The sequence below is a fragment of the Chlamydotis macqueenii genome, chromosome 8 (genome assembly GCF_036417535.1).
Source record: "Chlamydotis macqueenii isolate bChlMac1 chromosome 8, bChlMac1.mat, whole genome shotgun sequence".
Taxonomy (NCBI): domain Eukaryota; kingdom Metazoa; phylum Chordata; class Aves; order Otidiformes; family Otididae; genus Chlamydotis; species Chlamydotis macqueenii.
This window is the reverse complement of record NC_141563.1, coordinates 33,359,994-33,387,968: the sequence shown is the minus strand read 5'-3', so window position 1 is coordinate 33,387,968 and position 27,975 is coordinate 33,359,994. Positions and strand designations below refer to the sequence as shown.

The window sequence follows — 27,975 nt, the reverse complement described above, 5'->3', positions numbered from 1 at the left end:
GCACGACTCTCAAGGAGCAGTGGTGATGGGGAGCTGGGAGCCAGAGCAGGAGGCTTTGGAGGAGCAGGTCTGCACAGCCTCCACTGCTTTCGCCCCGAGCTAGATGCATGCTGTAGAGCCGCTTCAGCACGGCACGGTGCCCAGGCAAATTCGGCTCGCTTTGCACTGTAACGCCACTCCACAGCTTCCAAACCAGACCCGACTTGCACCCTGCCAGCTCCGAGCAGGAGCGGAGCAGCCTGAGCCTGGTGAATAGACGTGCCCTGAGGATACGTCTACATTGCAGTGCAGAGGTGAGACGTGGGCTTAGTGAGACAGACCTGAGCTGGTTCTTGGGAGCCACGGGGCTGCAATGCACTGGGGGCACATGGGGTGTGTGTTCTTGGGCTCTGGGAGAGGGGTGTAGGAGGAGGAGGAGAAGGGAGTTTTCCAGTCTCAGTGAGTCTCCTTACACTTTTGAGGATTGAGGCTGGGTGATGAAAGGACCTTATGGGCTGGCATGTGCTGTGGTCACTGGTGGGACAGCCATTCCCTAGAAATTACACAGGAAAATCACAGCCAGAAGCACTGGGAAGTGGAAAAAGTGATGATGCTGGAGTTTGGATAAAACACATTGCCATCCTCCTTAGGATACACAAATCTCGGGGTTGGACTGAGGATCCTCAGCCCTGTACCCTGACACTGGGACAAGCTCCAACCCTTCAGTCAGGCGGTTCCTCTCCTGGAGACCAAAACCATCTCTGCAGGGTGTGAGAGGAGACGAGGGGTGCGGCATTCACTGGGTGCCCAGCTGTGGGATAGGGGTACATGGACATGTGAGATGGGCCAATGCAAGCGCCTGTGGCTGCAGGTTGTGCTGATGCTCTAAGCTCTGTATGCATGAGGAGATACAGAAGAAAAAGAATACAAATAGTAGCAACAAGTAAAACTAGCTTCTGCTGAGAAGAATACAAAGAGATTGGTGGAAAGAAGTTGCAAGGCGTATGAAATTTTAGAGTTATTTTTCCTTCTTTGTTCCTTATATTCTGGTTGCAAGATTTCTTAAGTGCCAGGCTGTTTTTTAGCTGTTTTCCCTCTACCTGCCCTGCACCTCATGTAACCCATTAAGAAAGTTCTTATGTTTGAATTCACCATGTTGGATCACAAAAATCGACCCGAGGTTTCCCTCAGGAGCAGGAGGACAGCCCTGCATGGCATCCATGCTGCCTCCTGAAGAGATGGCGGTATCCATACATGCCATTTTGTTTCACTTTGCAGTCAAGCGAAGAGAAATAGGCACTCCCCACCCTTCACAGCCTCTCTTATAAATCTGATAGACTGGTGCTTCAAGGAAATGTTTTCTTTCCACTGATTGGAAACAGATTTTAGATGGCTCTGGCAGATGTCATCCTCTGAAGGAGTCCCACCTCCTGAATCTGCACTGCTGAATCTTTGCTGATTCCTGAAATTATACAATATTGCAGAGACAAAAAAAAAGAGATAGAGGAAGAAATGGTCAGAAGAGGCTTTATTGACCCAAATCACAAGGGATTTTCAGTGAAATCTTGGGAAATAAAATCTGGTGTGAGCAAGCAGTTTAAAGCCAGAAGGGTGGTGGCAGCCCCTGGAAGAGGAGCGGAGATGCTCTTCCTCCCCAGCAGCTCCCAGCAACCTGTGAGGTCCCTCCGCTCTCAGCACTGAGCACTAGATGGCATCCAAGGGGGGAATTTGGGCTCCTGAAAGCAGTCCTGGGCTCTGAGATGATAATTGCAGCTGGACCCAAAAATGGGGATCCCATCTGGTTGGGGAAAAAAAAAACAAAAGGGCCAGGGAGGTGGGCTTTTACCTGCTCCTGCTGCCATCGTGTTGGGGCACAGCGTGCTCCAAGGTCTGCTTCACCGTCTTGGCTGAGAGCTGGGCCTTGGGGGCAGGAAAATAATGACACGGGACGAAGAGCAAAGCCATCACCTGCAAGTCAAGGTGCATTAAAGCCTGCTTGTGTGCATGCACTCATGTCCTCTTTTTCCCCTGAACACTGCCAGCCTCATGGGTGCTTGGATGCACCTTAAAGATCGTCTGGTTCCAACCCCTCTGCCACGGGCAGGGACGCCTTCCACCAGACCAAGTCTCTCAAAGCCCCATCCAACCTGGCTGTCCCTTGATGCGTCCCCTAAGGTGTGCAGCCTGGGGGTGGCTGCAGGTGACTGGAAACGCAGCTGCTCTGAGCTGGAAAACATTTCCTAATCAGGGAATTACCTTTGCTTCATCCACCTTGTTTTCTAAATAAAACAAGTTGTCCCTAGGCCATTGATGGGCTTTGGAAGAAAGCAAAAGCACCACAAGAGATGGCTCTTGCACAGGTGATTTTTTTCCTCCTCTTTACCTTGAAGGTGTCTTTCTGCTGGTGTGGGATGAAGAGGGGGAGTGTTCAGCATCTCTCCCTGTCCCACATGTCTGAGCAGTCCTGGGAGGGAGCATTCAACTTCAGCTCCAGAGGCTGAAGCACCCGAGCTGGGGCTCGAAGGCACTGATGTGCACGGCGTGGAGGTGCGTGCAGAGGTGCAACAAGCCAGTCGAGATGCCAAAATGAGTAAGCGGCTGTGGGTGGCTGCCTGGAGCTGCAGGAGCCATGGGAAGGACACGATGCTCCCTCCCTACCTAGTTTGCATGCTGCAGGTGACCTTGAGTTTAACAACTTAATGAGCGTTGTGCAATTACCAGCATCATTTGCATGTGCCCTGTCCCTGGTTAGGAGGACACTGAGTGATGGGTCCCAGTGCATGCTGGAGGTGACTTTCTCCTGAGTGTTTTTGTTCTCTCTCTAGATGAGCCAAGGAGTCTCAAGGCTGCAATGTCCCACCCGGCACCTCGCTGGCGGAGCCCCAGGTCACCCGGCAAACTGCAGCGGGCAGGAGCTGCCCTGACCAGACAGCGAGCATCTGCCATCTGCAGCACCCCGCCTCGCCGCCCCCGCAGCCCTGCAAGGGAGAAAGGATGGGGGCAGGCGCTTGATTTCCCCGCTTGCTTAATCACAGGCGTTCACTCCTGGGCGTAAATTTGTCTTGTGATTCGCGTGACAGGCAGGGAAGGAGCTGTTTGATGGTTGCTTCACTGCCTGGACGTCCAGCACCATGAGGGGCTGGATCTCATCACCACCCAGAAACCTTCTCTCTGGAACACCTATGTCCTCATGCTTTTTTTTTTTTTTTTCCCCTTGTGTTTTTCTGGTGTGAATACAGCTCCAGGCAGGGATGCAGGAGAGCTTTATCGAGGTTTGGTTGGAGTTTGAAATAGTTTTCTTCCCAAAAGTATATGTACCTACAAGAAATAGCTTCAACCCAAGCCCTGGGTAGCCCAGAGTCACTACAGACTGCTGTTTGTGCACCCGTTTCTTTTACCTGCAATTATGGGGAACTTGCTATCGTGTAAGCAGCAGGCTGCATGAATAGCTTTATTATTTATTATTATTAGACCTAGATGTGTGTTTTTCTTCAGATCATATCTGCTCAAGAAGGCACAGTAATAATAGCTTTTCGGACTGGCCAGATTTAATTTCTATGGACCGTGAAACTTTTGAGGCAAGGTGCTGTTTATTGCTTTCTTTTAAAATGAATGGTATTAAGCAGACACTCGCAGCAGAGAGACCTTTGCATTTTCAAGGCTGAGTTCTTTTAAGGGCAGGCAGTCATGTTGTGCTCGCTCTCCCCGGCTGGCGTCAGCAAAAGGGTCTCTTGTTACAGCCTGATGCCCAGCTATTTTAGGAAGCAAGATTCCCCTTTTATGGAATTATTTTTCATGTGAGTTTAAGTACTGAGCTTATTTGCACTTCTTTTTTTTCTGTTCTTGTCTGTTTGACCTCTCATCTTCAGGTAGGGTGTGTAACACAGAGAGCAACAGCTTTTCAACTTGCAACAGCAAGGTGCTGAGTATGGAAAACATGACCAAGGATGGGTTAAGAAATAGGAAAGAGTACGTTTTCTCTTCAAGGACCATTATCAGGAGCTTTCCATCGAAGTCCAGTAGGAAAGAATAAAATCAGTGCTGGGTTCCTTAATGCACATCATGACCCACTGGGATTTTTCGAGATGATTATTGGGTGCTCGTGCTAGCAGTCTCTGAAAAGAAGATGAAAACAAAACCAAATTTAAACAGTGCCTTTTCAGACTTGTGCGATTTGTTCTTTTGGCATTGGGTTTGTTACCTCAAAAGTCACCTCATGGTTGGTATTTTGTTTCTGCTTTCTGAGCAGCTGGTGGTGCGAGGCTTCACTAAGAGCAGAAGGGCGGCAAATGTGGTTGCGTGGCTGGAGAAAGGCAGGCAGCCGAGGACAGATAGAATGAGAACTCAAAATGGATCACTTTGTTTTTTTTTTTTTCTTTCATTTTTGCATCTCAGTATTTCAAAACAGTCTTGGGGCTTGGAAACACAAGGATTTTGACATTTAGCATTTGGTATTGGCAGTACTGGATAAAGGAGATAAAGAGGCCCGTGACGGAGCACAGGAGCTATTTGTGATATATTGTGCAACAACTGTCAGCGAACTTGTGTCTTTGTGTGTTTCAAGTGTATTTCCTGACATTTACTGACAATTTTAAAGGGATTTACTCCATGCTATTTCATAATCCCTGGTTCAGAGCAAACTTGCAGATTTTGAAGATCAGAAGAGACAATTAATGCCACAGTCTGAGTCTCTGGGGAGCTCCAGCCACCTAACTTCATCCTCTCCTCTACTGAGCCCAGCACTTTGTGTTCAGCTACAGCGTGTCTTCTATAAAGGCACGATATGAAGGTGGAAAGCTCAACCACTGACCCAACGGTTTGCTCGTTATCACTATTTAAAATAAAAGGGGCAATTCACTGCTCATTTTTCTCTGTCTGCCTTTGGCTAGAGGAATAATTTATGCCCAAACATTCGTATAAAAGCAAATATTTCTTCAGCCCTTTCAAAATAAAGCAAAAGATAGGCTAGATACATATTGCAGTGAATCTGTGTACAGAGAAAATAGAATAGCATCCTTCCAGAGGTTTGGTGCTGTGATCTGCAGGCAGCTTGCATGCATTTGTGAAGTCATTTGAGCTGCACTGGGGTCAATATCATAACTTGAACATCATTTCTTTTAGCAGCTCTTCTTCTTTATGGACATTTCTTCAGCCTTTTGAAATCCAATGTCCCAAGCAAAATTAAACTGGCACAAAGAAGTGAATTAGGAAGGGAGGGTTGTGCACTTAAGGGGAAAAAAAAAAGAAGGCATTTAATTGAAAATGTGTGTGACAAATGGGAGTGGGCCTTGCTTGACTCCTTCAGGCTATTAAAAGGCTGTATTGCAAGATAATTTGGGAAAATATTGTAGCTAGAGAGAGGGTGTGAACCAAATGGTTCATACTGAGTCAGTAATTTGAGTGCTCTAGTTTTGTAATGCACTACTAACCCAAACTGTGGATCCCACCACTCCTGAATTTTTGGGCCTGGCTCTTATCACAGTATCGAGCAGCCTCTGTGAAAGGATTCAGAACACAAACGGGGAGAAAATGCTTTTCAGAGCTATAAAATCATCTTCTGTTGTAAGGAGCTTGATCACGTTTGGCCAGGCTCTCAAAGAAAACAGTGTTGAGATCCTCTTGATGAATAAGAACATTAATATATTAGGTATGTATTATGTAAATCCATACTTCAGTGGAGCACTAGATAAGATAAATGGGAGCAAAGAGCAGACTTTGAAGGCTGTCGGTGAAGTTTTGTGCGTGCGCTGTGCCCCTCGAAGGCTCAGGGAGAACTCAAAACTCATGGGGATGTTGAGGTCCTGCAGCCCTCTCCTGCTCCCAGCCTGCTCGAGGGGCTGCTGCAGCATCCCCAGCTAAATTTTGTCAGCCTGTGGTACAGCCTTGCTCAGGCCACAGTACTGCAGCGTTATCCCTGGAAAACCTCTTTTCTCCCCGTTTTGGTGCAAGAAGTTCCTTCGCAGTTTCAGTGCAGATGGAGGAAAGCTCCTCCATGCTAGAACCAAACACAATTTATGTGCTGGCTGAAGCAAATATTGGGGGAGGGTCCAGCCTGGCCTTTGCAAACACATTTAAATACTTCAGGATCGCTGACAATGAATCGTGGAGATAGAGACCTGGGAGCAGATAAGCCCAGTGACTTGTGCATTGTATACAAATACACAGCCTGACCCTCGTGTCTCAAGTGAGGTGGCAGCGAGAGGGATGTTGGAGCTCTCCCCGGCACATCTCCATTTTCATGTCGTATAGTTGTGCAAGAGAGGACTGATAGAGAGACCTCTACGCATGAGGCCACGTGCTTCACTTTTTTTTCTTGCACTGCTTCATCTCGTGATGAGCCCCACCGTTGCTCCATACATATTTTGCTTAAGTTGCCTTTCAAAAGCTTCTCCCTGCTTCCTAACTTATGTGCCCAGATCCTTCCAGTACCAGCCCATCAGAGCAACATCTTGGCTCATGTTCAGAAGATGCAAGCCCATGCACGCCACCTTCAAGGCTGCTCCTCGGCTCAGCGTCGTCTTTCCTGCCGCTGCATGGTGCTGGTGGCCGGCCACGCACCTGCCCCGTCAGCACCCGTCTTCATCGTCAGGAGCTCCACAGTTCGAACGTGATGCCAAAAGCTATCGGGTGGCCCATGAAATGGTTTAGTCTAGACGTGGAAAAAGATGTATTTTTTTTTTTCTTTCACCTTTCATTTAGATGCTGAGCGCTTTCAACCAGACTATTGAGATAGTTTGTGACCAGAAATCAGGCCAGGCTGAAAAAATGTAGGTGTACCTGTTTACATTATAAACCACAAATGTTTGTATCCTGCAACAAACATCTGGGAAGTGCCCAGACCAGACATCACAAATGTGTTAACTACCCTGAGTTAACCGGTAATCAATTCAGGGCTGAAAACTCGAGTGTGGACCTTTCCTCTGAGACTGCTGTTTATAACGGGGCTTTCATTTAGATCCTGACCTAGGAGTGTAATTAAACCATGGCACATTCTTGACTTTCAAACAAACTTCTGGGAGCTCGCCAGCGCAGAGCACAGACCTGGATTTTAGCGGGTTTGAAATGAGCGGCGATGTACCACCTCTTTCATTGACTGTTGTTGACGGTGAAAATGCCTGCTCGGTAGAAATTTGGAATTATACAGACAGCCCTTGAAAGCTCTGCTAATAAACACATGAAAGGATTTGAGGGAACTATATGAAAATACCGGTCTATTGAAATCCTCTTTAATGCTACCAGTTGGGAAGAAGGTGTATTATTCAGGGCTGGAATTTCTAATAATTTACGTGCATCTTTTATAATTAAGACACCGCTTTTGATTTTGGCAGTCTGAGTTTACTCCAGTTTCTCCATCAATACTGGGCTGTGTCACCAGGCAGTGGGAAACCACAGCCATGACGTGCTGGAGCTGCTCGGATGGAGCTGAAGGGTTGGGTTTTTCCAAGCAAATGCTGAGGAAGGGCAGTAGATGGTGCTGTTATTCTCTTTTTTGAGGAGAGGGATGGCCGGCTGAAGACAGAGGCACAGCTGGGACTATACACAAGGTGTTACCAGTCCCCAGTGCCCCCAAATCATAAATCAGGCTCCTTCGAATCGTGCGATTTGGCCTTCAGAAAATCTTCAGATTAAATCTAAAGGCGTCCTTTTTTTTTTTTACAGCGTGTGCAGTTTGATCTTTCAGATGAGATTTGGAGGTCATGTTTTCAAGCTTTTTGTCATAATCGTGTCATTTGAAATTTATCTTTTTGTTTTTTCTTTGTAATAATACAAAGTGGAATCCTCTAATCATGTCAGGAGCCAGCAAGATTTAGGAGAACGAAATTAAATTAAGGAGAAACACCAGGATTGTGAAACTTGGCAGTAGTACAGATGCTGGTTTCAAAACAGACTGGACTTGAGGGTTGTTGGCAAATCAAATGCATCTGACCCTGACCGATTTGGGATGCCAGGAACGGGTCCGTGACCACAAGGCTTCCTACCCCATGGGTCACCGAGGCATGTGCTTGAGGGATGACCCTCCTGGCCTGCACCAATCTGGATACCCAATTTCCTGAACACCAGCAGACTCTGTATCAGGATGACATTTATCAGCTAATTTTTTTTAAATGACCTGAAGATTTATGAGGCTTGATTCATTCCAGTGGCATTGGAGAGGGCAGAATCGGGCCCCTTTGGATTTCACTTTTATTTGCCTCTTTCTCTGCAATGACAGGTCTAAGTCCAGCCTTAACAAACATTTCTTAACAGGGCAGCAATGATTGCACAGGCCGGACAACCCGGTGCCGGTGAAGGTGGCCAGCACGGAGGGGACATGGCATCTCCTGCCCTTAACTTCCTCCTGCCTTGGGGTGGGCTTGGCAATACCCTCAGCTCCCTCCCCGCGACTCACAGCCCCTCGCGCCGTGTTTTCTCCAGCAGCTGCTGATGGTGCTAAAAATAGTCTTGAACAGGGTAGTGGTGGTTCAGCTTTGGACTTTCCAGAAGTTTACTGGTATTCTGGCCTCGTGACCCCAGTTTAGGGCACCTGATGCACAGCACACAACTTTGCTCTGATTTCCCCATTTGGTGGGGAACAATCTCAGATAATGTACGGATAACAATCAGCGGACTGAACAGGGCTCAGTTTCTTATTTTAGTTTTGCTGTAAGCATGGTCATTAGCAGCTCCAAGAAATACAATAGGCAGGGCCTGGTCTTTCCCTGCTGCGTGTCCCCTCTCCAGGAGAGCTGCTGCCAAGTCCTCCCCGTGATGGGAAAGTAAAGTGGGTTCCTGTATAAAACCCTGCTGTAGGTCTGAGGGGGCAGCGGTGGTTTAGTGCTGGGCTGTGCATCAAAATGAGCATCCGACCACGCACACCGTAGGCACCAAACTGCTCTGCAACATTTTTGATTGCAGCACATCGGGAAAAGCAGGAGGGATTCTCGATGCTCGCAAGCGGAGCAGCCCGGAGCGCCGGGGCCACATCCTGCATGGCCGAGGAGCAGCTGGGGAGCGCGAGGTTGGGGCCGGCGAAGGGCAGTGGTGCTTGCTGGGCTGTCGCTGTGCCCCAGCACTAATGCTAGACTAATGAAACGCATCATAGGGACTAATTAAAGTTGTGCTGGGCCGAGGGGAGTAGGGATGGGGTAAGTGAGAGTGTAAGGGCAGGCTACAGATCCACTCCCCGCTCCAACAAATACTTGTTTTACATAAAATAATGTGTGGGATAAACTACTTCCATGAGCCTCAGAGCAGAAACTGGAGCTGCCTCCCTTCCCTTCTCTCTTCCCAAACCCACCGGGTCTACCAGGTGGAAACACAAAAGCCAAGAGACTCCTCTTTCCCCAAACCAGACCTTATTGTCCCCCTCTGGCCTATAGAGAAAAACTAAAAACAGGAGCCACAAGACCTTATTTACTTTTTTTTTTTTTTTGACAGAAATGATACCCTTTGGCCTGGATCATGATGACTGGTCATGCTGAATGAGGAAGAGCTTCTCTCAATTTTACATTATTGCCACGTAATGAGCAGCTTTCTGTGTAGTCGTGTCCTGCAGATAGAAAGGTGCAAGGGGCAGCGTCCTGTTCCTGCCCCTGTTCCTGTTCCAGGAGCAGTCTTAAAGAGCTTATTCTCTTAAAATGACAAGATTGAATGAATAAAACAATTCCTGCTTTAGTATTATTGGGTTCTGAAATATCCCAGTTAATGTTGACATCTGGACAAGAACAAGTGTTACTGTCAATATTTTATCTTCCCACAGATTGTATCGGTGCTGCATTCCTCATTCTCCGGGGGTCTGGTCCAGATGGGAAGATGGTGAAAATGTGAGATCAGTTGGTCTCCAAAAACATGGGGCAAAATTCACCGATAACGTAAATGCAATTGGTTGAGTTAATTTATATAAAGTAAAAAAACCTTCACTCTGTAGTGGGAATTTAGAACCTGACTGAAAGGAAAAGCTGAGCTTTATAGATGGATAGCTCTTGCATGGTGTATTCCATAATTGCATTTATGAATAAACAATTAATTATTACCAATGAATCCCTTGCATATGATTGACAAAGGCACAGAAGCTGCTTTTTGGTGCTGCTGACTTACCCATTGTCAAGTGTGAACTGAGCAATTGTAGTGGCTGCTCCTGTAAGAAATGGTCCAAGATTCAGACTTATTTGTGCGCCCTTGCTTGTATCAATTAACAGTGCAATCCAATCTTTTTGTGATGAAAATGCAAACATTAGTAGCCTGGGGGGTCTTGTAAATGCAAATATAAAACTATAATTTAAATTTCCCTTTAAGTACAAAAAAAAAGGCTCCTTTTGTTTGTTTGTTTGCAAGGGCCAGGCTCTGAAGGGTGCGGGGAAGGCTGGATGCTCAGCCCCGCAGCGGAGGTGGTGAGCTGGGCCGGGCAGCGTGCCTACAGCTGGCGTGGGGCTGGCCCCCTCGGCTGGGGGAGAATTCCCACGTGAGGATTCTTTCCGCTGGCTTCAGGCATCTGAGAAGCCTAAATTAGGCACCCACACCTCTGCCACAATCAGGGGAAAGAGAGAGAGACCTTGAGATGTGTCCTCCAGAGGCACCTTGACCCCTGGGTGGGTGACCATCACCGTGGGGCACCATTTTGGGCCAAAACTGATGGTTTTGTGCTCAGTGCCATGGAGTGACACCGAGCAAAAGAGAGCCACCTCCTCAAAAGCAAGGTGGGAGATGGCAGTCAGGAACACGTCACTGAGGCATAATGGAAGAATTGGAGGAAAGTCCAAAATCTGTTTTCCCCGTTTCTTTTTACACCGCACATATAAAATTAAAATATGAAAACGGCCTCTTTGCTTTCTTCCTCCCAGGCTGACCCCAGTATGCCCAGGTATGTGTCTAAACAGATTCCTGGAAAACCTGCCCGTGCCAAGGGGCAATCTCTAGCAGTCAGGTTATAGTCTGCACCTCTGCGAAAAGCAGCAGGGAAGTGTGTCCTTGCTGGGTGAGGGTCCTACCTGCCCTCCCTGCCTGCTTCTGCAGGTGGGAAAACACCAGGGCCACGGCAGGATATGTGCCTCGGCGCTGGATTTGGCCCGGTGGTGGTTTGTCAGCACACAGACGGAAGGCTGAGGTCAGATACAAGATCAAATGAAAAAAAAAAAAAAGGAAGAAAAGTGGTTAGATGCTGTCCTGAGCAGTTTCCTTGGGTAACACGCACTCTTCCCACCGCCCGCATCCCCGGCCGCACTGCTCGGAGCAGCTAGCGTCGCCGTCCTGCCAACCTGGCTTCCTGGGAAACCTTTCCTTTAATTCCTTGGTGATTTTTAATTAGACCAAAGGGGCAATTAACCAACATAACAATCCCTCACCCAGCGCCGAACGCTCTCGTGAACGCTCATTTTAGGAAGACGCCGTTGCTGGCGCAGGAGGGCAACGCCGCTGCGGTTCGGTGGCGGTAATGGGTGCGTGGGTGTCACAGCCACCCTGCAGTCCCGAGTGGGCAGGGCAGGATCGGTCCCTGCCAGGCCCCGGGGTCTCGGGGTGCCACACACGCCAGGGTCTCGGGGTACCACACGTGCTGCACCCCCTCGAAAAGGGTCTGTCTCAGCGCAGGGAGCAGAGCTGGAGGGCAGGAAGAAAAACCAGCAGAAAATCGTTGTGAAAGTGCTTTGTTGCTGCTTTTCTCCCCTTTTTCCACCTCTCGGGAGTCCGGCCCCGGATCGCCTGGTTGTTTTCCTTCCTCCCTCCCTCTCCCATTGCACTCCTCTGGTTTCTGAACGCTAGAGGCACCCTCCTTCTGGTCTGCGAAAAAACTTCTAGTTCCTGTAGTTCCTGACTCTTTTTTTTTTTTTTTTAACTTCCCTCAGGAAAAAAATGTGGAGTTAATTATGTAAATTATGTATGTAAAATGTCAGAAAAGGGGCAGTGCTTGCTTCCTTGAATATCCCATCCGAGGCGAAGTGACTGATTTCCACCCCCCCCTCCTCTTTTTTTTTTTTTTTTTTTTTTTTTCCTAAGGGGTGGAAAGGACCTCGCGAAATAAAAAGTGCAGAAACAAACCGGTGGCTCCCAGAGCGGCCGGGGCGGGCGCGGCGGGAGACCCCAGCGCGGAGCAGAGCGCGGATCTCCGCCGAGCCCACCTGCCCCCGGGACTCAGCATCACGCCGCTCCGCACCTTTTTCTCCCCTCTCCGCGTACCGAGATCTTCACACGCACCTATATATATTTTTATCCCTCCCTCCCGGCTTTTCCTCCAGGACTTTTTCCACCGCCTTGGGACACCCGCAAACTTCTCCCTTCCCTCCCGCCCTTCCTTTGCTGGTGGTTTTCTGCTTGTTTTGTGTTTTGTTTTTTTTTTTTTTTCCTTGGTTGCTTCTTTTTTTTTTTTTTTTTTTTTTTTTTGGAGTGGAGGGTGGGGGAAGACCCGCCTGCTTTTTCACCTCCCGTGCCCCAGCGGAGAGGCCGGGAGCGGCTTGGGCAGCACCTCCCCGGCGCTCGGCGTGTGAGTCCGGCCCGGCCCGGCCCGGCTCGGCTCGGCCCGGCCGTTCGCCGCCCCCCCCCCCTCCCCACGCCGTCGTGTCCCCCCCTCGATCATGCAGAGCTACAAGTACGACAAGGCGATCCCGCCGGAGAGCAAGAATGGGGGCAGCCCGGCGCTGAACAACAACCCGGCCAAGAGCAGCAGCAAGAAAGCCCTGCTCATCTGCCTCGACTTCCTCTGCCTCCTCATGGGTGAGCAGCCGCGGGGGGATCCGCGACCCCTTCCCCCGCGTCGGGGAAAAGTTTGGCGGAGGGGAAAGAGCTCGGCCGCGCCGCTTCCCAAACAAAAGCGGAGCGGGGCCGCCGGCCGAGGCGAAGCGGGGGCTGGGGGGAGCGGGTCCCGCCGGGGCTGGGGTAGGGGGGGAAATGACCACAGCACACCCCCCCCCCCGCCACCCCGATTTACCGATTAGTACATTTTATTATTTATTTCTGTCCTGATCTGGCGCGGGGCGGGGTGGGGGGGGCAGCCCGGCTGCCGGGGGTACGCAGGGGACACTCTGGGTTTACTTATATTTTTGTTAATAATGAGGAAAAAAAAACCAACAAAACAAACAAACAAAAAAACCTGTTGCCACTCGGGTTACTTTGTGTTGCTCCGGTTTCGGGTTGATCAGTGGTTCTGCCTTCCTTCCCTCTCCCCTTCTTGCAGCCCAGTGCAGGCATCTAGCGAAACTTTTTTTTTTTTTTTTTTCAAATTGCTTTGAAGGGGGCTCCGGGGCATCTCGTAGTCGCTGGCAGAGGTTTGAGTTTGCTGGCCTGCTTGGCTTTTGGAAGTGGTGTGACATGTAAGGAAACTGTCAACAGTCTGTCTCAAAAGGAGAAAAAAAAAAAAAATTTTTGCATGCCAAAACATCAACCATTCAATTGTGGCTGCAATGCTGAATATTTAATTGACAGACTCGGGCTGGGGAAATCAACTGGCTTCCAACAAAGAGATTAATAACACGACAGCACGTGAGTTTAATACTCCAGACAGCACAGTCTTTAAAACAATTGTTTCTGCTTAGAGCCCATTTTTTGAAGACTGTCAGTTTGATTTAATTTTTATGTAGTTTATTGATCATCTGGTGTGTATTACGAGGCACTAATACATTAAGAAGAGAGGCATGGTTTTCTCTTTATATTCCCACAAGAATAGAGGCCAGTGCAGAAAGCTTCATCTTCCCGTATCTGGAAAAAATAAAAAAATACTTGATATCCCATATATGAAACTAATATAAGTAGAAACAAGCTTGACTTACCTCACTTATTTAAACAGAAGGTTGGATTCCTAGTAAAACAGCTCCTAGGAGTCAGAACTTTAAAACTTTTATTTACGCAAGTCTTTTTTTTTAACTTCAGGCATTCCTGGCACGAGTAAGCGCTCTTTGAATGGGTAAAGGGTTTTTCTTTCTCGTCTCTAGACGAGGGGTCCGAGCTGCAAAAGCAGTTAGTGGACATGTGTTATTCCACTTGCGATGGTTTGGGTAAACAGAACTTATCAAGCATCACTGGAAGGTATTGTTAGGGCGGAATAATGTGATACAGCAAAAACTCTGATTGTTGCTTTGTTTCACATTACTACAGGTGGAAATTGGAAAGTAAACATCAGAGTTGGGGTGGTTTTGGTGGTGGTTTTTTTTTTTTTTGTTTTTTTTAGTTTTTTTAGTTTTGGTTTGGTTTTTTGTTTTTTTTTTTAAGAGTAAAGAGCATCAATTCAACAGCTGAAGGAAATTTTTAGATCTGGCCGATCACCATCAGGTGAAGAGCGTGGGTGGGCTGTGGTGAGGGAGGTGACTACCCGATGGATAACCCATGGTGTATGTTTGGGAATGGGCTCTTCAAGTACACCCAGACCCATGGTGTTGGACAACTGGGCAGGAGCTGCCCTGAAAGCCAGCTGCCCCGCTGGCAGGAGGCTTGGCTTGCTCTTCTCTCTGCCTTTTGCTAGGGAAGACTTAAGAGCTTATTGTTTTTAAGTACTGGATTCCCATTTTCTTCCTTCCTGAGCTTGTAAAAAAAACCAACCGAAGAAACAACAAAGCACTTTGAAAGTGGGAAAAGAAAAAGGTGAACTAGCTGAAGCCTGTGTGAGAAAGTTGGAGAGATACAAGTTGATGAGTATTTGCAAATTCAGTAAAAAACCAGGGACCGCTGTAAGATAATGAGGAGTAGAATGGGGTGAAATGATTTATTTTAAGGTGGGGTTACTGAGGAGAGGTTGTCTGCTGGTGTGTGCAGGCACATGGCCAGTGGCCTCCAGTGCAGTTAAACTGAGTTACGCCTCTTGAGCAGCTGCCCAACGACGTCCAGAGTAGCAGGGGAACAGAAGGCTTTTTCTCATTTGAGGACCACTTTAGGATATATTAAAACCGATCATTTGGTTTGCGGAGGTCTGTGACGCTACGTTGGCTTCTGCTGGCAGGTGCTGCCATAATTCTGACCTGAATCGGTTTTCCATGGCGGGGAGAAATGAAAAGAACAGACTGTGGTGGAAATGTCTTTCAGAAGTGACACACGTGAGGTGGTAGATGTGTACAAACCCTTCTTTGTTTACATACAAATCTAAACAAATTACCCAGAAGACAATTACCATAAACATCTGAGAAGGTCAGAATAAGTAAAGCAGAGCTATCAGGAGCTTCCTTCAGCTTTAATTTGGCTAGAAAGATCCACTTTTGTCTTTCCTCGTTAAGAAGGATGGTTATCTTGATAGTAAATGCATAAGGAGAAGATTTGTATCCTTGTTCCTTGGGGATGGTGGGAGCAAAGTCACGGAGCTGTTGGCAGAAGTGTCTTAGAATCATAGAATGGCTAGGGTTGGAAGGGACCTTCAAAGTCCAACCCCCCTGCAAGGAGCGGGGATGTCCCTGACTAGATCAGGTTGCTCAGAGCCTTGCTGGATGAAGATCTGCTGAACCAGACCCCGTATTTCTCCTGCATTCCCAACTTGCGTTGGGTTGGCAGGGAGCTGAATATTTTGGACTCCTCTAATAAGTGCACTTGGCGCGGACAAATCACTGGTTTCTTGCATGGACAAGAGGTTTCATCACCGACACTGTGCTTTTCCCAGAAATGTCATGTCGGCGCTTCACTCTCTGAAAGAGGCAGAAAAGGACTGAGTGTGCATTTATTAAAGCAGGTCACCTGAGGGGGGAAAATAACTTTCTCCATCTGCTTCCTCCTTTTGGGAGGGCTATGTTTAGAGAATTAGAAGATGCTTCCTCAAATTGTTAGGGCCGCAGGCGAGCTTGGTGGTGTGGAAGAGCCCCCGCTGCCCTGTCCCTGTCTTGCTGGTCACTGTGACATGTCTGGAAATGTGATTGAGGAGCTCAGCCAGGGGGGCCTGAAGATGCCCCTAAGCCGGTCACTGTCTTCACGTTGTAGAGCTGTGGGGAACTCCCTGAGCAGCAAAGTAAGAGGTGCAATGGGAGGACCTCACTCCACCTTCATCCCATTGTCCCATTCCTTTGCCAGTTTCTTGCCTCTCCTGCCCGGTGCATAGAGTTGTTCCTTGGGGGAGACTGATGTGATGATGGCTGGGGCAGGTCCTGCGGGGCAGCTTTCCCCGCCGCTGTGGGGTTTTGGCTACAACCAGCTACTGCCTTTCTGCAGGAGACGCAGGCTGGGTAGGGAAAAGCTTCCTGCCCTGACCCTTGAGGTGGGACGTTTTGGAGCCTGGTCCCACAGATGTAGCATCTAGGGTTAAATGTACTGCTCTCAGACCTGCTGGTTTTTCCCTTGGCAGGGACTCCCCAGAGTTCAGCAAACTCTGAGCAGCCACCTGCGATCTGCTGATGGGCACTAAGTCGAGCGTTTAATCTCGGAAGAGGGGAAGGCTGTGTCAGCAAGGCCGGTGGAGCAGATTAGGGTCTTCAGTAGCTTCTCCTTGTACGGGTAGAACAGCTTCCAAGAAGCTCAGCTTGTGCTGTAAAACAGAGAGGTTTCATCTGGCATACCTGAGTCCTAGGCTGGTGGAAATCGGGTTTATGGAAGCGTATGTTTCAGGCTGGTGAGATGTAACCGGCACATAATTTACTGCCCTTCTTATTTTCTGTCTCTAATTTTCTCCCTTCTGTCAATCCCAATTAATCAGTACAACACAAGTTTTACTGCCTCTGGGAGGTTTCGAAGCAACAGATGGATAGGCCTCTTACGACCTTAGTATCTCTTCAGCTTTTTCACAAACTTGGCATCTCCCCTTCTGTAGCCAGCTTGATGCTAAAATGAACTTTGAAAGTAAATATTTACGCTAGCAGGACCTTGACATGTTTATGTAAGTGGGGATATAATCTTATAATTTGGGCTAACAGTTTAGATTGCTCTTGGCTTTCCTCTTCTGTGTAGAAGATTGTGTTGTCCTCCAGCCTTCAGAAGCAGAAGGGGTTTGAGCTCTGCCAGAGGCCCTGTCGCTTCGTCGCCAAAATCGGCGCAAGCAGGCCTGGGATTGTCATTTAAGTGTAAGGAGTGGGAGGAATTAAAGATGAGGGATGAGGTTAGAGTGATTTGGATGCTGTAAAGTTGAATATGATGAGCTAAGTAAGTTTGCTTTGCTTGGGCTGGAGTTGTTTTATTTTTAAGACTACCCTGCTGTGCAGGGTCGCTTGTCGTGTAGGTAACATCTTTCTGTACACTGCTGAAGAAACTGCTGACCCAGCCATTTCTTACTTTTGGCAAGGGACAATGAGATCCAACTGTACTAAACCAGCTGGGCAGTCCCAACGCCTCGGCGTTGTCTTCTCCATGCCGCACCTTCTGCGTGCTGGGGGAGGACTGAGTCTGTACCACACTCAAGAAGCCGTGTGGGTGGAGAGCTGTCGTCATGTTTTGAGCATCCCTAGATGGGATATGGTCGTTAATGTTTACGTGTTGCTTATTTTAACACCTGTAGGATCTCTTGGTGGCAGCTAGCTCCCTGTGAGGCAGCAGGGTCTGGGGGATGGATGATTTGGAAGAGCTTTGGCAAAGGCAGGTTTGCAGAGCTGGCATCTTGGCATGGGGTTGTGGGGTTGCATCCCACCAGTGCTTGGGAGGAAAAGAGATTTTTTTTTTTTTTTTTTGTGCCTTGGAAAGCTTCTTAAGCCAACAGTCAGCTTCTAAGCATGATACCCATCCTTAGTGTTGACCTTCTCTTGAAAGACCAAAGGAGCCAAAGATGACTGGAAGAAAAGATGAGAGAAAAATATTTCGGAGGTGTTTAAAATACACTTTTGTGTGTGTGTGTTGGCTTTATAAAACCCAAAAAAACCTATCAAGAGTAGGGTTATTAGTGACAATTACGCTTGAGGTGTTAATTGCAGAACAAGGAAATGCTGTACCTATGGCAGACTGAGTCCTCGGGGGTATAAATCTGCTGGCTTTCCCGAGTCAGTGGAATTTGGCCAGCCTGAAGATGTGTCTCCAGGAAAGCAGAATTACGTGCAACTGCTTCATGGCCAGAAGTGCTTTGAATCCTGTGTACCTGCTGCTGAGACAGGCAGGAGATGGGATCACAATTACAGTAGATGACTCTGTTTGTAGTGCGCACAGAAAATAATATAAACATCACTCCCAGATCAAACACATTATTTTTATACCCTTTAAATCTCAATTTAATATGCATGCCTTTCTCAGGCTGTTTCGGTCTGGCTTTGTTTGTCTAGATACAGGCTGACGGTGTATCCTCCAGATGCGAGTGCCTGCGTATGCCGCCCAAAGACAGTTTGCATACCACACTTGGGGAACCCGCGCTGCGCGGGCACAGTCTTGCAAACCAGGGCTCCTTCTCAGTGCCTGCCTCTGAAGATAGGAAGGGCGTTTGCATGCCTCCGTCTCTGAAACGACTTAAAAGAGAGCCCTGGTCTCCGTCGCTCGCTCTGGCGGAGCGGGCTCCATCCTCTCCGTTTCGTTCATACAATGCTCCCGCTTCATCCACCGTAATCCAGAAGGGACCGTTGTGGTCGCCCAGTCTGCCTGCGCCTGGAACAAGGGCATGCCTGTTGAAGGCGGCCTGGGGAGAGGCAGCGGCCTTCAAACCCTCCTATCCCAGCATCGACGCAGCCGGCGCTGAGAACGGCGGCTTTCCGCGTCCCCGGGGGGGCTGGCAGCAGGGAAACCCCCTCCCCGGATGCGGCTTTCCCCCCTGCACAGCAGGATGCCAGCTGGGGTTTGGTACGAGTGCTGTCATATTTTTTTCCTTTTTTTTTTTTTTTTTTTTTTTCTGTCTCAGGGCCCTGACTTCTGAAGTTGTGTTGGTTTTTTTTTTTTTTTTTTTGCTAGGCTAGGTTTCATATTACCAAAAAAAAAAAAGAAAAAGAAAAGGCTTGAAAATGAGAATCAAGTGTGATAAAGCCTCAAAAAGAGTTGAATTAAAGTAATCCAGCATTTATTCTGTAATTATAAAGTCTGAGTTTTCTGAATAGACTTCATGATTTTTTATTTATTTTTTTTTTTCCTCTTCTTTGCACTGGCTGATGTGGCAGAGCTGTGGGACCCCTGGCACAGCAGAGGCTAAAGCAGCTCTCTGTGCTTCCCCCCCTCCCCAAAACAGTGCCGCAGGCTGCACCGCTGGGTGTGGGGGGTCCTGCCTGCGCCCAGCCTTCAGTCTGGCTTTGCAGATACCTCGTCTGGGGGATCTCACCAAAACCTGGAAAGAGGCTGCCCTGTGAGTTGTATCTCCTTGTGGGTCAGTGTGGTCCCTTTCTCAGAAGGGCATTTGTATCCCTTTCAAAGCCACCATGACATCTACCTTGGAGAAGCACCACCTGCTCCACAATTTTAGCAGGTGAAAAGCTCTTGCGGGCAGATGGGGTGTCTGCATACGGGGCTGTGTTGGGGCAGCTGTTGGGAAGTTAGGCTCGAGCATCCCTTCATGTCTTTTAGCTGCACGCGATGGCTTGGTTGTGACGGTGGGATTGTGATCAGCAGAAGGTGCTCCTCAGGTTAGGCCTGAGGAGGCAGAACGTCCCCAAAAAGAGGGATTTGAAGTGTCTTCATACAACTTTCGACATAAGCCATGGGAAAACTTGCCTTAAGCATGTTTGTTACCGAGACAATGCATTAATGAGTTTGAAAATTAGGTTTGTCCTGGTGGGTTTCTAAGTATCAGAAATTCCTATAGACACTAACCTTTCAAACTGGTCACGTCAGCGGGCTTGCTTTTCACGTGCGTCGGATGTTTTGAAGACGGAGGGTTGAAAACCAACTCTCCGCATCAAGTGAATGTTAGAAGCAGAACATGTAACTGAACTCCAGAGCTTCTGATGCTCTGAAAATGCCTGAGCTCTTTACGCCCTGTGTTCTTGTTCCAGTGCCGCCTGTAGCTCGCACCCATATACGAGCTTGTCTTATCTGAGCATATGGTGCTCTCCGTCAGGAGATATTAAGTGCAGGGCTAGGCTCGGGCTGCCAGCCAAAGCTCAAATGAAGCTGCATTTGGTCTGACAATGTTGATGATACTGCCTCAGTGGAGAGTGTTCATAATCCTCTAGTACTTTCCCGTCATTTTTCATCCCTTGTCCAAAAAGACTTGAAAGCTGGGTTGACCATAGCATGGAGAAGCTTGGGAGATGCCTCCATTCTTTCTGATAGAACATACCAGCGGGCTTAGCTGACGATGCCTGAGAGACACAGCAAATCGAGGCTGGATTTGCATTGCTGGGCTAACCCAGACCTTGCCCTGAATGCTGAAGGTAGCGGTGGCATGGAGGTGGCTTTCACTGCTTTGAGAGTTTCCAGGCAGCAGACTGTACCTCCTGGAGCTGCTTCAGCTTTGCTGGTTGGAGGAGCTGAGAACAGCGTGATTCTTCCTTCCATGGGGTTAAACAGAAAAAGTGAAAGTTACTGGTTAGTGGTTTTGGGCAACCATCCTTCTCGAAACAAATGATGAGAGCGGAGAGCTCACTTCTCCCAGCAGCGTCAGGGCTGTAGCCTGCTGCTGTGTGGAGGAAGTGACAAGCTGCATGGCATCCTGTCATCGGCTTTCAACTGGTTTTACTGTAAATTGGTGAGAATGACAGCCATTTTTGAAAGCTTTCACGGCAAATGCCCCTGTGTCTGATTGTGCATGTACCGGAGATGGGCACTGCATGCCGATATTAATTGCTCTTAATTCAGCATGTGCCTGTGCAAAGCTGAGGTGTCATCAGGTGCCTCAAGATGTCCAACCACTGAATCTGAAAGCCAATGTGCCCAGTGGGGTCTGGGCTCCCTGTTTTCTTGATGCTTGGCAAGTTATGTTTGACCTCAGTTTTGGGGTGGTGCAGTGGGCCTTTCTTTAAGCCTGGCTGCAAGGCTCAGCCGACCCGGCCTGGGTATCATTCCCACCAGTGTTTGACAGCGAGGTCTTTGCTCTGGTCTTCACAGCAGCCATGGCAACCAGTCCTGCACCCCAAGCATTTTTAGGGTTTCCGAGGCTTTTCTGTGAAGTCCACCACTCAAGTTTCCAAAGGGAGAGTCAAAAATAGCCTAGCAAAGCGCTGGTAAGCAGGTCTGGTCAGTGAACATCGGGCGTGTTTATGTTCCGAGCGATGCTCACGCAGTAACTTTGGATGGACAGTAAGCTGATGGCAGGCAGCAAAACTCCTTTGAAGTTGATAGCAGTTTGGTGTTAGCAGGCATGCGAAGCTGCTCTTTGATCACTGATCAGATGGCCCTCGCTTTTTTGGGGAGCTGCTTCTCCCTTTGATTCCAGCATTGCAGCCCAGCTGAAGCTCCGGAGGAGTCTTGTCCCGGGATTTGAGCCCTGCTGCCCTTCATCCTGTCCTGGCACGTCACAGGGGAGGTTTGTGCCTTTGGGAATTTCTAATCTGAGGAGAGAGGGAGCGTGAAGGAACACCACCTCCGCCCGCGCAGGCAGGGAGCTGGAACAGGGTGAGGGCACCCTTTGAAGGCAATGTTTCCAGTACGGATGCAGCCGGGTGCCCAGTGGGGTTTTCAGAGCTACCCAATTCCTAACAATTTCAGCGAAGCTGGAAACTTTAGTGCTTCTGCCAGCCCTGCCAGGCCATCACCTGCCTCCCGAGGTTTCTTTGGAAATCTGATCCTCGGCAATGTGCAACCCTGGAGGAAATCTGCGGCTCCCAGGGCTTGGGCCAAAGCCTGTCCCTAGGACGTGCGTGCACCTGTCCTGGAGCTTCCCACCTGGATTCCTGTGAAAGCTTTCCCAGCTGGCTCCATTCCTGTGCTTCCTTCTTTTGCAGAAAAGAGAAATGACAGCGTGTCACCCGTTGTGGCGGGAACCGGCTCATCCGTTCCCAAAATTAGAGCTGAAATTTTTCTGATTAAGGATATAGAGGGGAAAGGTGCACTGGGACATTGCCAGTTGATGATACCTGACACAAATTACTAACTCAAAGGAAGGGCTCGGAGGGGGATTTAGCCCACTTGTACCTGCCAAGGCAAAAAAAAAAAAAAAAATTCCCTTTGCTGCCTGACCACAAGAGGCTGTTTTCAGCAGAGACCTCAGTTTTGTTGCTGTTTCTTATAAATTATTATTTATTCTTATCAAAGGTTGCAGCATCAGTGACTATCTCATAAAATAATTTCATACTTTTTCCCCGTAATCCGGAACGGATATCTTTTTCATCCAGCACTCCTCGTTTCTTGACCATCCCTGCAGCTTTAGCATGCAGCTGTCATTCCACTGTAGCTCCCACAAAGCGGCTGAAAACCAAGGTAACAGCAACATTTTGAGCAAAGGGGATGAAATGTGGAATAGGTTCAGCGTATTTCTTTGTCATTGTTGGAGTCCTATTCAGTCTGGAGCTGAATAGGAGCCTGATTAGCATGTGGAAGCATTTCTAAAGCACTGGGCTGGGAGAGTTAGTTGATTTTTGGTTTGTTTTTTTTTTTTTTTTTTCCTTAAAGGAGAAGTTTTGTGGCATTTATTTTTCTGACTGAGCTGGCATGAGTCTTTGTCAAATGCAAACCCATGGAAAAGTCAAATAGCGTTTTGGAGAAAGCCTGTTTTGGTAAATCACTGGGTGCAAAGAAGTTTTCCAGTGCCTAAAGCTCTGGGAGCTGCTGCAGGGTCTGTGGACACAGCATGTTTAAACAGCCAGACAAGTGGAATATTGCTTGGGACACATGTGGATTGTGGATGTAGCATACAGGACTCTGCTTTTGCTCTGGTTGAAGTTGTCTGCAGAACTGAGTAAAGCTTTTCAAACGGGTCCAGAGTCTGAAAATCCACCTGCTTAAACGCTCAGCATTTTGCTTTCGCAGAGAAAGATTTAACGCTGAGGTTGATTAAAAACCTAACTGCAAGTGCAAAACAACTTTTTTTCTCCAATTAAATGGCTTCAAGTCCTGGGCCTGAGGCCCACTTCGGAGAAGAGGGTTGAATTTTTTATTCCCCGCCCCATGAGGTGCAGGGCCACCATGTTTTGTACCAAGCAGTAACTGAAATTATTCCCCTGGTACTATTTGTGCATCTTGGGTGGGTCTGTGCTAGACCAGAGGGCCTGCCATGAGAGTACCAAATCTCCTGCCCTTTGCAGGATTGCAGGATTTTGGGGGTGCTTGCAAACCCTGAAGGAGACGGGGGAACCTGTTGCGTGCTGGGGCGGCATGAATGCAGTGTGTCTGTGCCCCTGAGCCTGCAGATTGGGTGGGCAGTGCAGGAAAATGCATTTCATTTCTGGGTGTGATCCGTGATGGACTTGAAGTTGTGTGGAAAGCTCATGGCAGCAGTTGGAGTCGAACGTTCTTAGTGGTGCATGCATGGACCAGACCCCGTGTCTGGGTTTCTCCAAGGAGCAGTGATGCCTTGTCCAATTTTCTTTCAATTATTCCAGTTTAAGAGAGAAAATAAGTGCCTCTCCAGCTCACTGGTGTGCCTTAATGTAGGCTGCTGAAGGCTGATTAAAGCTATTGTTTAATTAAGGAGAACTTAGCTCCTCTGGTCACAATTCACGATTAAAGGATCGTTTGAAGTAATTCTGCAATACTTCTTAATTTTTTTTTTTCCCTCCTCTCTCCTGTAACGTGAAGAAAGCTCCTAGCACTCTACGTGCCCCAGCACCGAGGTTTTGAACGCTGTTACAGGACCGCAAACCTGCTGGCGAATCTGGCTGCTGCCAAAGGCATCTGAACATTAAAAAGCCCTGCAGAGGGGTGGGAGGGAGTTCAATCTCAGGATACGCTGATTTGGAAAGGGAATCCAAACAAAGAGGCTTTTCAGCAGAGGCTGAGGCTTGGCTTCTCTCAAGGGCAGTTTGGGCTTGGGGAAGCATCCGGGAGGCGGCGAGCGGAGCAGGAGTACATGAGCTGGATGCCGTGCGGTGTAAGGTTTCCCAGCACAGCGCGGTTTTGTGTTACAGGCTGGGGAACTGGCTGTAAGCGCTCCTCTCTTTTTCTTTTTCTTTTTCTTTTTTTTTTTTTTTTTCCTTTTATTTCTGTTGGAAACAAAGAGGAGGTTTAGGCTCTTTTTAATAAAGGTTCCCATCCCCTGCCCCACCTCCCCTGCAGGTTTGGCGATGCCTCTTGCTTTCGATGCCGGAGGGGGACCCATCCATGTCTCCGACCTGGAGAAATGCTTTGCTAGGTCCCAAGCTGGCCTTGCAGAGGCATTTTTTAATTTTGCTCAGAAAGCAGAGTCTGCTCACGGAGCCTGTGGTGCTGGAGGGACAGGCACACCTAAAGAAGGGCCTGGCTCAGATGAGGAGGAGTGAAATGAGGGGGATGATGGAGCACCTTCCGCACAGCGGGAGGGATGCAAAGTGGGGTGCGTGGCTGCCAGGCCCCCTGTCCCTCACGGTGCCACCTCCGTGTGCCACCGCGCTCTCAAGAAGTACCAGGAGGAGCCAAGTAGGGAGGAGGTGCTACCAACCATCCCAACCAACCAGTTGGGTGTTTTTTGGTTTGGGTTTTTTTTTTTTTTTTTTTTTTTTTTTTTTATAGACACCAGATGGTTTTAATAGAGGAAAGCTGAACTTCTTATGACCCTTCCCCACAGACGTTGTTTGTTGTTTTGTAATTGTGGCCAGGACAAAACCATGTCCCAGAACCTGCAGTGAGTGTGAGAGCTTGGTGCCTGGTGCCTTCTTCTCCCACCCCACTGTGAGCAACCCCTCCACCCCACTGCCCCCCGTGCTCCTCTCCCTGCCTGGCCTCCAAATTATCCAGGGGAAGCTGCTGGGCATGAAAGACTTGAGGCTTTCCATCCATCCCTGCTTAAAGAGATTAGCAAGAAGTACAAATTGGAGAAAACCTAAACATCTAAAAGCGAAGTGCAAGGAAGCAATAAAATGTTGGGCAATGTTTTCCCTTCTAGTTGATTAAAAATTCTCCTGATAAGCAAGAAAGCTTTCATGGCTAGACTAGACCTGCATCGTGTCAAATGCAGTGAAAGGTTTATTAGAAGGATAAAGTGGTGCGGGTGCTGGGTTGTGCTCACAGCCCTCCTGGCGTTGGGTTATCCCGCAGGGCTGAAGGCGTTTTGCCACGGTGTGGGAGCAAGAAGTGCGATGGAGAAACTGCTTCTCCTGTGGAGAGAGGAGAATGTATGGAAATGGGGGTGTCTGGAGGGGAGAGTGGGAGGCGTGCGTGTCTGTGTGCTGAGTGACTGTCAGAAAAATTAACATAAAAGCTGGCTGTTGGGGAGTGCTGTGTGATGAAAGCAAAGGAAGAAAAGCGAAAGCCATCAAATTATTGCTAATGAGGGTCTCTGGGTGTTATACATCTATCCATAATGCATCCCGCTCCATGACTAGAGTGCGTAGTTGTCCTGTGGCTGGTATCACGGGGAGCAGTGTCAGGTCAAGGCTGACCATCTCTGTAAATTCCCTCTTGCTGCCCCTGTATCCAGTCTTGTTTCTGCCCGGGAGCATCAACTCTCCAGTATGAAATCACACCCATCTCATGTGCCATTCATTTTGTGGTGGCTCTGGGAAGATGCTGCAGGATGCTGCAGACTCAGGGGAGAAGTTCAGTGGACTTGCAATGGCTTTTGGAAAGTAGAAGGTCAAGCAGAAGAAGAAGGAAGTGAAGGCTGGGTCTCCTGCTCTCCATGGGAAATCCAGCGGTGGTGGCAAACCAGCCTGCTTGGAGATCTGCTCCAGGTCAGTGCCAAGATGCTCCACTGGGCCTATGGTTTCCCCTTAGCTTGAGAACCAGTGCCTGCATTTCTGTTTGGGGATCAAACACAAGACAAGAATGAAGAAGCAAGAAAACAAAAGGTTCGTTTCCGTGCTGTTGTGTTTGACTTCCCAAGGTTTTAATTGCCAAGGGCTGCAGTGGGAGCCAGCTGGCTGCAAAGGGATGCAGATCTCAAGTAAGAGAAGGGCTTTTTTTTTTTTTTTTTTTTTTTTTTTTCTCCCTGCAGGAGATGCAGCTTTGTATACGTTTTCCCCTCCAAAGTTGAATTAGCATTTTTAGGTACCTGCTTTCTCAACTTCTCCAGCTACTGTTAAAGCTCCTGCTGTTACTGTTTTAATTCCTGCAGGAGTAGGAGGGTCCAAGCAGCAGGAATGGCAAGTACAGAATGCAAATTATACCTCAATTCTGGAGTTTTTCTCCTTGGAGCAGAAAAGTATGCTTTGTACAAAGGGAAAATGCAGGAGGTGGCTCAACTTGCAAGCCCGTAGCCTGTGCACGGAGGGATGTGCGTGTCCCTGCAGATGCTGGTGTGCAAAGATGACAGGATCGGGCCCACCAGTGTGTGGCCTGGGAACAGGCTGGACAATCCCAATTTTGCTGTCAATGCCTTGCTTGTACAATAACTTGAAAAGAGGGAGGGAGGAAAAAAAAAGGCGAGCTTAAAAAAATAATAATAATAATAAAGCATGGGATATTTGGCACGCCGGTTGTATAAATCTCGGCATTAGCTACCTGTGAATCATCCAGCAGCACGTTAATTGGTACCCCTCCGTAGATGAGGATTTGGCATCAGGTCTGCATGTAATTACAAGCCACACACAGAAGGACACAGGCAGCTAATGAACTCCTGCCAAACTCCAGCTCCGCTTCTGCGGCTTTTGAAGTTCGCTGGTCTTTCAGCGTTTTGTATAGTAAGCACTGAAAGGCATCAAATCACTCCTTTGACAGCGTTTAGAAAGGGTCGGTTTGTTGAATAACCGAGTCCCTCCAAACTCCCATCTGAGAACTGGAGCATCTATAGGCGCCTTTCTCAACAGAGCAGTAAATAGGCTGGAAATAGAGGACACCCCTGACGAGCTGCTGAGCCCCTGCCTTGCTGACAGGAGCCAACGGGCTCCGGTTGCCACGACGAGCTGCAAGAAAAGAAACTATTTCCATTTAAAAATCCTTCAAAACGACCCCACCGATGGGACGGACTTTTTCTGATGCATCGAAGTGTTTAAAACAGAGGCTGCGCAAAGCAGGTTGCGATTGCATCGGTGTTACGCGGGAGGTGGTAAAAGGATTTTTGGAGGGTTTCTGCCCCGTGGGGAGGGCACGTTTTCGTGATGCTGTATTTGGAGGGTTGTGGTACTTTTCTGCAGATGTTTTGTTGCTGGGATTGGATTGGAGCCCAAGCCCTTCTCCTCCTCTTTTCATGTCTGAGGTGACAAAGGGAGTAGTTGTTGAGATAAAAAACAATTTCCATGAAAACCTGCAGTTTTCAGGCAAGCATACCAGGCGGGCTTCATGGCACTACCATGGTGAAGAGGAATAATGCAACTTGGCACAAAGCCCTTCCAAAATAAAAAAAAAAAAAGAGGAAAACAGAAGAGCCTTTGTCAAAATTAACCACAATAAAGCAAAAGGGACTGCTATTCCCTTGGGCTTCTTTAACCTTTTTTTTCCCCAATTTATTCACATGTTCCTTGACAGCAGGGCACAGCATTGTTACAGGGGGGCTAGAAAGGGAAATTGGGAGTTTATCCGTTTTGGGTTTTTAAAGAGCACAGTACATGTTGTGTCCCTTGAGTCAGCGTGAATAGAGACTTGGCCGTTGCCTGTGCCAACCCAATTTGTGCCATCCCAGAAGGAAACAGGGCTATGAAATGTCACCTGGCCTCAAGACGCAGCCGTTGCGGTGAGGTTTGGGCTGTGCTTGGGGAAGGGGCTGTGAGGTGTGACAAGGTGGACGTGCCTGCGTTGGCTGGCCCAGGTGCCAGTGGTGGCCCTGTGCTTGCAGAAGAGGGTGGTGAAATTGTAGGTGTTGCTATGGCACCGCTGCATCACCTGGATTTGCAGAATATGCAGTTTCTTAGGGGGATAAAAAGCGCCCAAAAGTCCCAGGTGGACAACATGGAAACAAGCTGTCTCCCCCCAAAAAATCTCTGTTTGTCTTTCAGGGACCCAAATGGTTCACAGGGTCTCGTCCAGGGGCAGGTGGGTCAGGGTAGGTAAGTCCCTATCAGCAGCACGGAGCAGACACCTCTGTCACTGGGGGTGATGGCTTGCCGCTGAAATATCGCATTCCCAGATGCTTTCCAGCAAAATAACTCAAACTTCTGCGGGCAGCGAGGTGGCAGCATGGCCAAGGCAGCATCCTTGCCCTGCAAAGTCTGCTCTCCCTGTAATACAAAGCTGGTTTAATTAGGAGTATGATGATTATTACTTATTTTTAATATTACC

The 27,975-nt window shown here is 48.5% G+C and overlaps 1 protein-coding gene and 2 long non-coding RNA genes across 3 annotated transcripts in view; 2 read left to right on the top strand and 1 right to left on the bottom strand.

The window, feature by feature from the left end:
* The first annotated feature begins 205 nt into the window (after positions 1 to 205).
* Positions 206 to 9,991, top strand: LOC147600001 (uncharacterized). Its single transcript, XR_015259137.1, has 3 exons — positions 206 to 293; positions 2,370 to 2,569; positions 9,397 to 9,991. It is a non-coding gene; the product is annotated as an uncharacterized LOC147600001 (long non-coding RNA).
* LOC147600000 (uncharacterized) lies at positions 3,561 to 13,801 on the bottom strand. Its single transcript, XR_015259138.1, has 3 exons — positions 13,040 to 13,801; positions 10,947 to 11,057; positions 3,561 to 4,094 (listed from the first exon to the last, which is right to left on the bottom strand). It is a non-coding gene; the product is annotated as an uncharacterized LOC147600000 (long non-coding RNA).
* Positions 12,319 to 27,975, top strand: part of PLPP3 (phospholipid phosphatase 3) — a 45,029-nt gene continuing 29,372 nt past the window's right edge. The window contains exon 1 of the mRNA XM_086752885.1: positions 12,319 to 12,663. Coding sequence (XP_086609011.1) covers positions 12,525 to 12,663 — 139 coding nt within the window. The 5' untranslated portion in view covers positions 12,319 to 12,524. The remainder of the gene's footprint in view (positions 12,664 to 27,975) is intronic.